The sequence below is a fragment of the Staurois parvus genome, unplaced genomic scaffold (genome assembly GCF_062004578.1).
Source record: "Staurois parvus isolate SC_StPar_1 unplaced genomic scaffold, SC_StPar_1.0 ptg000116l, whole genome shotgun sequence".
In the NCBI taxonomy this organism is placed as follows: Eukaryota; Metazoa; Chordata; class Amphibia; order Anura; family Ranidae; genus Staurois; species Staurois parvus.
This window is the reverse complement of record NW_028317912.1, coordinates 5,105,177-5,117,867: the sequence shown is the minus strand read 5'-3', so window position 1 is coordinate 5,117,867 and position 12,691 is coordinate 5,105,177. Positions and strand designations below refer to the sequence as shown.

General features: G+C 40.9%; 1 protein-coding gene across 2 annotated transcripts in view; it reads right to left on the bottom strand.

The window, feature by feature from the left end:
• Positions 1-247: 247 nt before the first annotated feature.
• ACP1 (acid phosphatase 1) overlaps positions 248-12,691 on the bottom strand; it is a 38,795-nt gene continuing 26,351 nt past the window's right edge. For both annotated transcript variants that reach the window (XM_089671972.1, XM_089671973.1), the window contains exons 5-6: positions 6,746-6,851; positions 248-555 (exon numbers count right to left, since the gene is read on the bottom strand). In XM_089671972.1, the coding sequence (XP_089528098.1) occupies positions 478-555; positions 6,746-6,851 (184 nt within the window). In that variant the 3' untranslated portion in view covers positions 248-477. The remainder of the gene's footprint in view (positions 556-6,745; positions 6,852-12,691) is intronic.

The window sequence follows — 12,691 nt, the reverse complement described above, 5'->3', positions numbered from 1 at the left end:
TGTCTGCAAAGAGACCGCAGGGGATCTACAGCACTACAGTGCAACAAAGGATAAAAATTAAAAACAAAGGGCAACAGCATATGACACATAGTGCTATAACAAACTAAATATCAGTTAGGGTTAACATCTTTAACAAAAAAATATTGAAAATTACTTTGAAATCACACCAGCATGTTAAAGCTTCATGAGATTGGGTTTAGATAGGCTTTAGGCATTACAGAAAAAAACACAACCTGCAGGTAGAGCATTTGGTAAATTAAAATGGACTTTATTTTGTGATTTGGTATTAAATACACTTCTGATTCCGTTTAGTATACTTAATTTCTGAAACTGAGAAGTATGACATGAAATACTTGAACATCGCTGTATAAATTAAACATCTGGCCTTGCTGCATGGTAAAATACAAGACTGAAAGATTAATGTACTATCAGAACAGAACGAATACATCTTAAAACTATCATGACTGGTGAGTGGTACTAGGAGCACTTCTCTAAAAAGGATTTACAGCATCTAACACACTGTTGGTAGACGGTCTCAAAGTCTTCATCACTGCCCTGGAAAACAGAGAGATCAAGAGGATTACACACAAAAAACTAAAAACAACCACAGACTAAAAACAAAATGGATTTACATTAGGTATACCGAATGCCTGGTTCGGGTTAGTTGTCACTATAAATGATCCGTTTTTGTCAAGTAAACAAAACATATGGCAAAAAAGACACGGATGTCTGATCCTGTCTTCTCTAATCCTCCCCTTCTACTGTACCCAATCCATCTGCTGATAGAACAGAGTATTTGGGGGCAAGCTGCACATGCTCGGTTTGGTGTGTATTGCCAGAAATGTTATTTTTTTCTTGGGAGAGTACTCAGCACAGGGCCAATCAGTGCTGTCTAGACGGAGGGTCAGAGGTCCTGCAGCCTCATAGGACAAGCTGCTGGACACTGATAGAAGTCACAAGACTGCTATATACTGCTGATGAGAAAAGGTATTTAGTTTATATTTACTAAAATAATTGCAATTCCATGTTCTTTGTACTGTGGGAGACCAGATATAGTGAATGCAGGGTCCGGGGTTTAGTAACACTTTAACTTGTATAAAATACTAAAAACCACTACTCCTTTTCTATAGCTATATACAGTGAGGAACAGAAGTATTTGAACACCCTGCGATTTTGCAAGTTCTCTCACTTAGAAATCATGGAGGGGTCTGAAATTCACATTGTAGGTGCATTCCCACTCAGACAGAATAAAAAAAAAAAAATTCGGGAAATCACATTGTATGATTTTTAAAGAACTTATTTGTCTTGCACTGCTGAACATAAGTATTTGAACACCTAAGAAACAGCAAGAATTCTGGCTCTCAAAGACCTGTTACTGTGCCTTTAAAAAGTCCACCTCTACTCCACTCAATCTAACTTAGTAGCACCTGTCTGAGCTCTTTAAAGACACCTGTCCACCTCACAGTCAGACGCCAACTACTACCATGGGCAAGACTAAAGAGCTGTCAAAAGACACCAGAGACAAAATTGTGGACCTCCACAAGGCTGGAAAGGGCTACAGGGCAATTGCTAAGCAGGTTGGTAAAAATAGATCAACTGTTGGGAGCAATTGTTAGAAAATGGAAGAGGTTAAAGGCGACTGTCAGTCTCCCTCGGACTGGGGCTCCATGCAAGATCTCACCTGGTGGGGTATCACTGATAAGAAAGGTGAGGAATCAGCCCAGAACTACAAAGGGAGGAGCTGCTCAATGACATGAAGAGAGCTGGGACCACAGTTTCAAAAGGTCACTGTCGGAAGAACACTACGCCGTCATGGTTTCAAATCATGCATTGCACGGAAGGTTCCCCTGCTCAAGTCATCACATGTCCAGGCCCGTCTGAAGTTTGCCAATGACCATCTGGATGAGCCAGAGGAGGCATGGGAGAAAGTCATGTGGTCAGATGAGACCAAAGTAGAACTTTTTGGTCTAAACTTCACTCGTCGTGTTTGGAGGAAAAAAGGATGAGCTGCATCCCAAGAACACCATCCCTACTGTGAAGCATGGGGGTGGTAACATCATGCTTTGGGGGTGCTTTTCTGCGAAGGGGACAGGACGACTGCACTGTATTAAGGAGGGGATGAATGGGGCCATTTATTGTGAGATTTTGAGCAACAACCTCCTTCCCTCAGTCAGAGCATTGAAGATGGGTCATGGCTGGGTCTTCCAACATAACAATGACCCGAAGCACACAGCCAGGATAACCAAGGAGTGGCTCCGTAAGAAGCACATCAAGGTTCTGGAGTGGCCTAGCCAGTCTCCAGACCCAAATCCAAAAGAACATCTTTGGAGGGAGCTGAAACTCCTTGTTTCTCAGCGACAGCCCCAAAATCTGACAGATCTAGAGGAGATATGTATGGAGGAGTGGGCCAAAATCCCTGTTGCAGTGTGTACAAACCTCGTCAAGAACTACAGGAAACGTTTGACCTCTGTAATTGCAAACAAAGGCTTCTTTACTAAATATTAACACTGATTTTCTGAGGTGTTCAAATACTTATGCTCAGCAGTGCAAGACAAATAAATTCTTTAAAAAAAAATAAAAAAATAAATCAGAAAATCACATTGTATGATTTTTAAATTGTCTCTCTGAGTGGGAATGCACCTACAACGTAAATTTCAGACTCCTCCATGATTTCTAAGTGAGAGAACTTGCAAAGTCGCAGGGTGTCCAAATACTTCTGTTTCCCACTGTAGATTTCATTTTGGGACATCTTTCCCCGGTCCCACTGTGCCAAAATGAAACCATAAATTAGGCACTTTAACCCCTATGGAGTTGAATATTGATATAGATTTCAAACTGCTTTATCACTATTATTGTATCAGGATGAAGTCTTAGTAGAGGAGGTATAATTAATAGATTGAACATAGTCAAGGACTATTAAGGGTTAATAGTACATGTGCAGCGGGAGCTGCAGTCTTTGTATCACTCCCTAAAGATGTTGTATTGTAAAATGAGTTCAGTGGTATGGCAATTTTTGAAAAAACTACTTGTACATGGACTAAATCGGTGTCCCTCATGACAATCTACTAGTCCTGATATATATACAGTGGGGCAAAAAAGTATTTAGTCAGCCACCAATTGTTCTCCCACTTGAAAAGATGAGAGAGGCCTGTAATCTTGTGATCATTTTGACCCCACGGGGTGAGATCTTGCGTGGAGCCCCAGATTGAGGGAGAGTATCGGTGGTCTTGTATGTCTTCCATTTTCTAATTATTGCTCTCACAGTTGATTTGTTCACACCAAGCTGCTTGCCTACTGCAGATTCAGTCTTCCCAGCCTTGTGCAGGTCTACAATTTTGTTTCTGGTGTCCTTCGACAGCTCTTTGGTCTTCACCATAGTGGAGTTTGGAGTGTGACTGTTTGAACTTGTTATCAGTAGACACCTGTCCACAACCTCAAACAGGTGCCATTGATACAGGTAATGAGTGCAGGACAGAGGAGCCTCTTAAAGAAGAAGGTACAGGTCTGCGAGAGACAGAAATCTTGCTTGGTTGTAGGTGACCAAATACTTATTTTCCACCATAATTTGCAAATAAATTCTTTCCAAATCAGCCAATGTGATTGTCCGGTTTTTCTCATTTTGTCTCTCATAGTTGAGGTCTACCTATGATGCCAATTACAGGCCTCTCTCATCTTTTTAAGTGGGAGAACTTGCACAATTGGTATATATATATAAAAATCAATTTTAACCAAAACCATATTTAAATCTAAGGTACTGTTAGGAATGTCTGGGACTTTTAAAATCAAAAGGGGCTTTATGGTGACTTAAACGTTTAATTTTTTTTTTTAACATTGCACCGTTTATCTCCTCCGCCCCTCACTGCCTGTCTACAGCACCGCACCCGAGGACTAGCAGGGAGGGAAGAGATCTTACAGTGTAATGAGCACTGATTGGGTGACTGTCAGGAAAGGGGAGCGTCGGACTTGTCCTTTATCCCTTTTGCTGCCTGAGCCAATTTTGCACGTTTAAAAAATCATTTTAGGCCTGAAGATAACACAAAACACCTTAACATTATATATTTTCTGAAATCAGAGACCCTAGAGAATAAAATAGCAGTAGTTCCAAATTACCGCAAAAGTCTAGGAAATGCTGCCACCCGAATGCTTCCACCTGACAGGCGATTTTGCGCACAGGTGCCACCCTGTAGCAGTATATCTGCTATAGGGCGGTCATTAAGCGGTTAATATTTTGTTGCGAATCCCTTACTGGGAATGACTGCATGAAGTCTGAAACCCTTGGACATTACCAAAGACTGGGTTTCCTAAACACTGCAGAATTCATGCGGCTGATTCTGTCTGCTATCACAGCATCAATACACACCAATGACCCAGTGCCACTGGAAGCCCTGCATGCCCATGCCATCACACCACCTCCACCATGTTTTACAGATGACGTTGTGTGCTTTGGATCACGGGCTGTTCCAAGCCTTCTCCACACTTTTTTCTTCCCATCATTCTGGTACAGATTAATCTTAGTTTCATCCGTCCAAAGAAAGCTTTTCCAGAACTGGTCTGGCTTTTTTAGATTTTTTTCGGCCACGTCTAATCTGGCTTTTCTATTCTTCAGGCTTATGAATGGTTTGCACCTCGTGGTGAACCCTCTGTATTTGATCTCATGAAGTCTTCTCTTGATTTTAGACTGACAATCATATGCCCACCTCCTGGAGAGTGTCCTTCACCACTCACTTTTGGTTTGAAGTCTACTTTAAAAGTATTCTAAAACCATCAATGTTAAAAAGTGATATTCAGCAGCATACTTTTTCACCTACATGCATCCCTATTTGCTCTTTGAAGCATTTTCCACTTTTTAAAATCACCTTCTTCAGTTCTCATTTGTAGGATGGCTCCACTCCCTTACAGGATCTCCAGGAGCCCCCCTTATGTACATGCTCCCACCCAGGACTACAGCCTTCTGTGCTGACACTCCATGCACCCACACACAGGTAGCTCAGAAGTGCAGGATGCAAGCCATTCCCAGCTTTTCTTCTCTAATATAATAGGCAGCAAGCAGCCTCTGAGACAGTGTTGGCAATAGAAATCACATATACTATATATGGCATCATTCTACATCCTAAAAACAGGGAATTTCATACATGTAATTTACGGTTTTAGGCTGCTTTTTGTGTGCAAGACGACCGGTTATGTGATCTGTGCGATACAGTTATAGCTACTGATCTGGACATTCTGGGAAGTGGAACTGATTTAGAGGGACCCAGCAGTGCTCCTACATACAGTCAGACCATGGAGAAGGAATGTAGCCACCATCAAGAGGAAGTCAGATCACAGCAGCAAGAGAAAAACAAAAAACAAAACAAAAAAAAAAACATACTTGCATAGAGTTATTTTTCTAAATCAGAGTTTAGGGACACTTTAGGTGAAAATAATAAGAGGGTCAACACTACTTTAAAATAGAACTTGTTTTACCTAAAATGTAATAAAACTAAGCTGCAAGTCTGAAAGCGGACACCTTCCCACACCTCTAGTTTCTGGAAACCCCACTATACAGCAGTCCCCCAAAACTCAGTCTGCACCCTACTAGTTTTCAGAGAATATGCCGCCCTGTATATTAATACCTTTTTGCTGGCATTCCCACTCTGAAAAGGTGATTGATTCATGAACGTTTAAGGGTACTACCAAGGTACAATGCAATACGTTTTAAAAAAAACCCTACAGTATCTTCAAAACTTGCTGCTTAAAATAGGGAAACTTAAAAGCTCCATTCACACTTATGTGACTTGTCATGCGTCTTTGGACATCAAAATCGTATGACAAATCGCAGCCAATTCTTTTCAATGGTACCCATTCAAATTGGTGAGACAAAGTCGCAGTGATTTTGAAAAGGTGCCTGCACTACTTTTGTGCAAATTTGGTCCAGAGAATGTAAAGTCGCACAACTTTGAAGACGCACCAATGTGAATGGAGCCTAAAAGTACATCTAAATATGAAAACAAAAATGTAATACTGCAGCTTACCAGACCATAGGAGTAGTGTCTGCAATAGTTTATATTTTTAAAGCAGTTTTCCCTTTATTCTCACCTGGTGATTCTGCCAGCAACACTTTCTGTCCTAGAATCACAAAACTCATTGTACTCTATCTACGGAGGTGCTGTTAGCCTAGGACAGGAAGTGTGTTAGAACCAAGAAACAACCCTCCTTTTTCTGATCTCTAGAACATTGGGGGGGAGGGGGGAGGGGGGGGGGTGCTGTAATTCACAAAAAAATAAAAAAGTGCCTAAGACTATTTTAGACCTCAGGAGACATCACCCCAATAGGGACAAAGATAGCAATAAAAATGTGAGACTGGTTCTGACAACCCTACACCAAAAACATAAGAAAAAAACAATTGTATTATGTATTCTATTTCAGGAGAGTACGTGTAGTCACAAAATATCTATGGAATCACAACTGATTACCATATCTATGCATACTGTACTTCTCCCCAAGCCTTTGAGGTATAATTTTAAGAAGCGGGAATTATTTGACGTCCAAAAATGTTACCTTCGACAGCAGCACATGGTATGCCCAAGTATTTGATGATGATAATAACATTAATATACAAAAGCTCCCAACCATAAAGCTATATAAAAGAGTTTTGGACTTCAGCACATCTTCAGTGCTCCTTGAACTGGATAAGCAGTAAACAAAAATAAATTGTTTTGTCCATTTTTGTCAAACAGGAGATAGCGAAAGGTTTAAACACACTCACATAATATGGATCTTCAATAATGAGCCGTTTTTGAGGATCATAACTTCCAAGTAGTTCAATTTTAGCTTTGCAGTTTTGTACTTGACCACATTTACGTTTCAGATCTCTGAAGACGAAACAAGACATTAAAAACAGGTTAGACAGGTTAATTTGGTTTTTGATAGTTGGCTAACTGGCTGGCAGTTTGAACTGGCTTTCTTATCCCCCTCTTTTGATAAGTTATACTTATCCATGTTCCTTGCCGACAATAGCCATTATTAGACTAGGGTAGGCTGGCGAGTTGTATTGGATAGTCCTATCTTTTACTTTGTGATGCCTTCTATGTTCACTGTTTAAAAAGCCAGTTATAGACCTGGGTAGGTGACCAGTTTTTTCTTAGACATTAAAAACAAACTGGCTCGAACGGTGTACAACAATTACACAGAAAATTGTTTCTAAATTCTATTTTCCCTATCAATTAAAAAGGTCAGAACACACACACACGCGCGCGATTTCTTACATATTTCAAGAGGGTCGGTAAACACCAAATAAAGAAATGTAATCTGCACAGAGACTAGTGTTTTCTGTAACCTCCCTAATATTCTTTTTACTGTTCTAATGTATTATCACCTGTCTGATATAACAGGATGTGATATCAGTAACAGATAACTTTAGAAAAAGAATGGTCAATTAATAATAGTATTTAAATAAGATTAGTATCAACATCCCAATGATTGTAAACTCTCACCTTGTAAAACAACCCATTCTGTTTAAAAAAAAAAAAAAGAAAAGAAAAAAACAATTACCCTTTTATCCTTTTTTTTTTTGATAAGTGATCACATTCCCTTTGTTCTCAGCTACACAAAAGAGCTGGGGGAGGAAAAATAGCAGTACACTGAGCTTTTCTGTGAATGGCTGCATGAGATGAGAGGGTGTTAAAAACATGTACGGCAGAGCTCATATCAACTGTTACCTCAACGGGAGTTCATCTAAATATCTCAAAATAGGGATGCCACAAGAGGAGAGCAGTGATAATACTGAAACCAGCACTTTGGTAAATATCTGAGGTGCAGAAAAAAAAGGCCAAAAGGTAGGCCACAGACTAGTAGTGCAAGGGGCCCCCAGCAAAGCATAGGAATCATTCATGAACCGGAAAATGGGGGCATGAAGGCAAGTATCCTTAATGTCAATAGAAGCCAAAAGGGTTCCCAGGTGAAGAGATGCAATGACAGATTTGGTGGATTCCATGAAGAATTTCTGGACCTGAATGACACCAATGTCCCTATGGGTTTGGGAAAAATGCACAGGTTGAAGTGAAACCTGAAACAGTTTTGCCACAGGAACTGCAGCAATGACGGTTTGATCCAGAAGACCCAAGAGGGTTTAAAGAGGATCTGCTAAACTATGAGGTTACACAGAAAAAAGTCAGAGGTGAGAAACCAGGGAGATAAAAGGAAACCAAAAAACTCCAGTTTGTATTCCTGAAATGCTGGAGGTGATTGTAGCCATATTCGTGCACTTGCGACAGAAACAATGGAGTACTCTCTGTGATACTTTATTTGCACGAACATACAATTTTCAGGACAAGCTTTCAGGGTATGTCCCCCTTCTTCACAAAGAAAAAGAAGAGCTGTTTCACAAGCATGCAACCACAAACTGGACACCTATATTGCAAGATTGCAAGTTACATCCCTGATATCCAATCAGCTAAAGAAAATTCTGTACAATATTTCACCACTGGAGCGAAGGGCTAGAGATGACTTGCGCAACAATCAGGCCATCACCATCAAACCTATGGAAAAAGGGGGAGCAGCAGTAGTGATGGATACAAGTACATACAAGAGGGCTAGAGGCAGCTGGAAAATGCTATTTACTATAAATAACTGGATTATGATCCGACCCACAACTTTAACAAGCAATTAAAAGGTCTCAATAAAACACTTACAGCCCACCTACATCCAGAACTTAATGCAGATAATCCAGAAATCGGGACTTCTACATGCTGCCCAAAATCCACAAGCCAGGAAATCCAGGCAGACGTATCATAACAGGTATGAACACACTCACGGAACAAATTTCAGGCCTTGTAGAACAAGATCAACAAAATACAGCAATTACCACCAAATACACTTCTAGTCACTATGGATGTAGAATCCCTGTATAGTAACATCCCTCATAAAGATAGATTAGCTGCATGTCACAGATCCTTATCCTCACCAAACCATAAATACACCATAAATACACTGCTGAGGATGTTACACAGCTCATTGAATTCATACAACTACTTCAATTTCAATAATGACATCTATCTTCAATGTATGGGTACTGCTACGGGAAGTAAAAATGGCACCCCAAAATGCCAATTTATTTATGGCTGACCCAGAGGAAAAATTCCTGCACAGCATGCAACAAAAACCATACAGATGCTATCGCTATATTGATGATATTTTCATCATATGGACAGAAGGTGAAGAATATCTAAAACAATTTCACTCATCAACACTTTTCATCCATCAATCAAACTAAAAATGTAATACTCAAAACACACACGTCAACTTCCTAGACACCACAGTATACATCAGGGATGATGAGCTTCACACCTCAATATACAGGAAACCCACTGACAGATGCAACTACCTCCACAGTTCTAGCTTCCACCCCCAACACACGAAACGTGCCATCATACACAGTCAGGCCATTAGATACCACCGAATATGTTCTGACCCAAGAGACAGAGATACACATCTTGGGACACTAGCACACTCCTTCCATAAGAAAGGTTACAAGGACAAAACTATGAACACCAGCATAAACACAGCCTTGAGAGCCCAAAAAGAGAAAATCTACTCCAATACAAAAGAAAAAAAAACCCAACAATGTACCTCTAGTAACCACATACAATCCAGCACTAGAAAGAAGAAAAAGAATCAAAGATTTACAACCCATCATAACAGAGGATGGAACTCTGAAAGAAATAATTTAGCAACCCCCAATACTGGCCTTCAGACAACCCCCAAAACTCAAAAATAAACTAATCAGTAGGAAACTTCCTTCTGATTATGTCGTCACAAATAATGGAAGCAAACCCTACAATAAACGCTGACCAAATTAATCCATCAAAAAGTGTCAGACACTCAAAAGTGATCTTCAACATCTCCGGATCATACAGCTGCACCTCCAGTAGTGTTGTGTACCTTATCCAGTGCAGAAAATGAAGCAAAGGATCTGATGTTGGCGAAACAGGACAGAAGTTGCGAACAAGGATGAATTTGCACAGACATACCATCAAGGAACATAAAGAAGATGACTTCTGCACACCATTTCGCACAACCGGACCACACTATGGAAGACCTCAATATCTTAGTTCTTAAAAGGAAATTTCAAAACTATCCAGGAAAGGAAAACTTTTGAAGCAAGAATTATATTTCTATTTGATACAAAAGGTAACGGCCTTAATTTGGACATGGGATTCCTCACTCATTATCCAACAGTTTTACAACCCCCTCTGTGACTGTTGTCTCAACCCCCCTCCCCCCCCAGTCTTTTGCTCTGTCTTATCTCTTGTCTAATCCTAGTTTTATAACCATTGCTGTGTAAATTTGTTTGTGTGTGTTTTGTTCTGTGGGGTTCCCCCACCCCTCAGAGATTGTTTCTTTTAACATTCTGCTAAAACTTTGTGAAGTAGTACTGCTTGGACCTTGAAGAAGGGGACATACCCCAAAGCTTGTCCTGAAAATTGTATGTTAGCGCAAATAAAAGTATTACGGACAGTACTCAATTATTTGTGAAATGCAAGCTATCCAAGCATTTGGTAACATTAACAAAACATTTCCCCCTTTCTGGACTGGGAGTCAACCTTGGGGGGTCTTGACATGGAGGTTAATTTGGGGGGAGAGGGGGAAAAAACATGGTGTTTCAAGCAATGTTTCCTACCGGTCAGAAAGAGACTGTTCCAGGGACAAGGTCATCTAGAGCCCTGGGTGACATACCAAAAACACGCCACGCCCCCCCCCCCCCCCCCCCAAAGATGTATGAGCATTGTGTGCCAGCAAAATCCCCTCCCAAAAAAAGGAGCATATATAAAAAAAAAAAAAAAAAAAAAAAAAAAAAAAAAAAAAGATACCCCCTCCTAGCACAAAAGCTGTCCCCAATTCACATATTCCCACCAGGACAAATGCCTCCCCCACCAAAAAAATCACTTCTAGCAACCCTCTAACATAATACCATAGTGCCCAGGGCAGCCGCCTCTTTTGCCCACCCCCTTGTTCGGGCCCTGGGGGGAGGGGGGGGCGGGAACTTAGCAATCTATTCATTAAGAGTCTTTTGCTGAAGAGCATAGGTGCTCTTGCCACCTACAGCTTCTTTGACAATATTATCAAAAGCTAGTCTGAAGAGACATTGTCACTTGAAGGCTATGTAGATCAAACACTTCTATGCATACATACCAACATAAGACAGATGCGGGAAATAAGACAAGAGGCTTCCAGCAAACTAACAACTGAAGTTTATTGCTACAGCCATCTGCATGCATTCCATAAGCAAAGGACCAATCACATCAGTGGTTAGATCTCTTAAAGGATTTTAACCAATCAGACATAGCTTAACAAATTAAAGTAACAGCCAGGATTAGGTGAAATGTAGGACCTGCTAGAAAGAACAGGATCCTAGAAAGGCTTCCAACCACTTATCCATTGTGTCCTTAAAAACGGGTGCATCACCCACCAGTGTAGTAAGTGCCTGGTTAAGGCCACGACCAGATCCATAATGGGAACTGGACACTTCTATACAGTATCAGAGGTGTAAGGCTAACAAGTGCTTGGGAGAAGCAAATAAGTTATCAGGATACTTCCAATCTCCAGAGAACTAGACAGACAATGAGTGCAAAGGGAAAGTCATGCCTGCCATAGCAGTTTTAAAGGTAACAAGACTTGAGACAGTACTGGTAGAAGGAACAGGCTAATCTTTAATCCCTTTGAAGAAGTTGTCATGATGTAATGTGTAGGGCGGAGCTTCCTTACACCTATCTAGAGCGGAGGTGTCTGGTTCTTAGCAGCTGCAACTTGCCTCTGTGTGCGGACCAGAGCCATTATCCAGGAGCTGTGTGGAACTGTGAGCAGCAAGCTTTTACCTGCGATTCCTCAGGGGTAAGCTCATCACTCATTGAAAGCCTAGGACAAATCAGGTATAGATTATATGCCGGAAAGGAAGCAGAAATGCACTTGAGGCCTTTGCAATCAGAGTCAGCAAATAAGGTAACCATCATCTAAAAGGGCAGAAGATCCAGTCACTCCTGATGGAGCTAAAGAACACTCCATGACTCAGGTACTCACAAAACCAGGACAGGTAAGGCTCTGACGGCCATATGTGACCATGTCACTGTAGGTCATTGGCAGGAACAAATCGAAGATCAGAATGCCACGTGGCTCTTTTCAAGCAAAAGCAGCAGCAGGAGGTGCAGAGTGGAGTGTGTGACACTCCATCCAGTGGATGACTTTGCCACTCTTACAGTGTATATCCCTTCCAAAACAAATTGTGGTAATGGGGAATAAAAGGTGACCATTGACCTATGCAAATTAAGTTGCTCTAGGTACTCAGATCCACAACTAAATTTTACCAGCATGGGGTCTAGAAAGCACCACACATGAAAACCAGTGCCCAAAGATCACTGAGTCTATCCCTGCAACATCCAGTTCAGTTGGGTCCGGACGTGATACTCCAAAAGCCAGGCTGGAGATGCCCATGCCACATGGCTGCAATCACAAAGAAAGTTCTAGCAATGATGTAGAGAAGTCTTGACTAAACTAAATGAAAAAAAAAGTGCTATATAAAAGTTAGTCTTTATTACAGCAAATTTAAAAAAAAAAAAAAAAAAAAAAAAAAAAGACCGCCATCCTAGGACATTTGCAGGAAAACTGGGACATTCTGGTGGTAGGAGAGGCTATTTGTTTCCTAGTGTTAAATCCTACT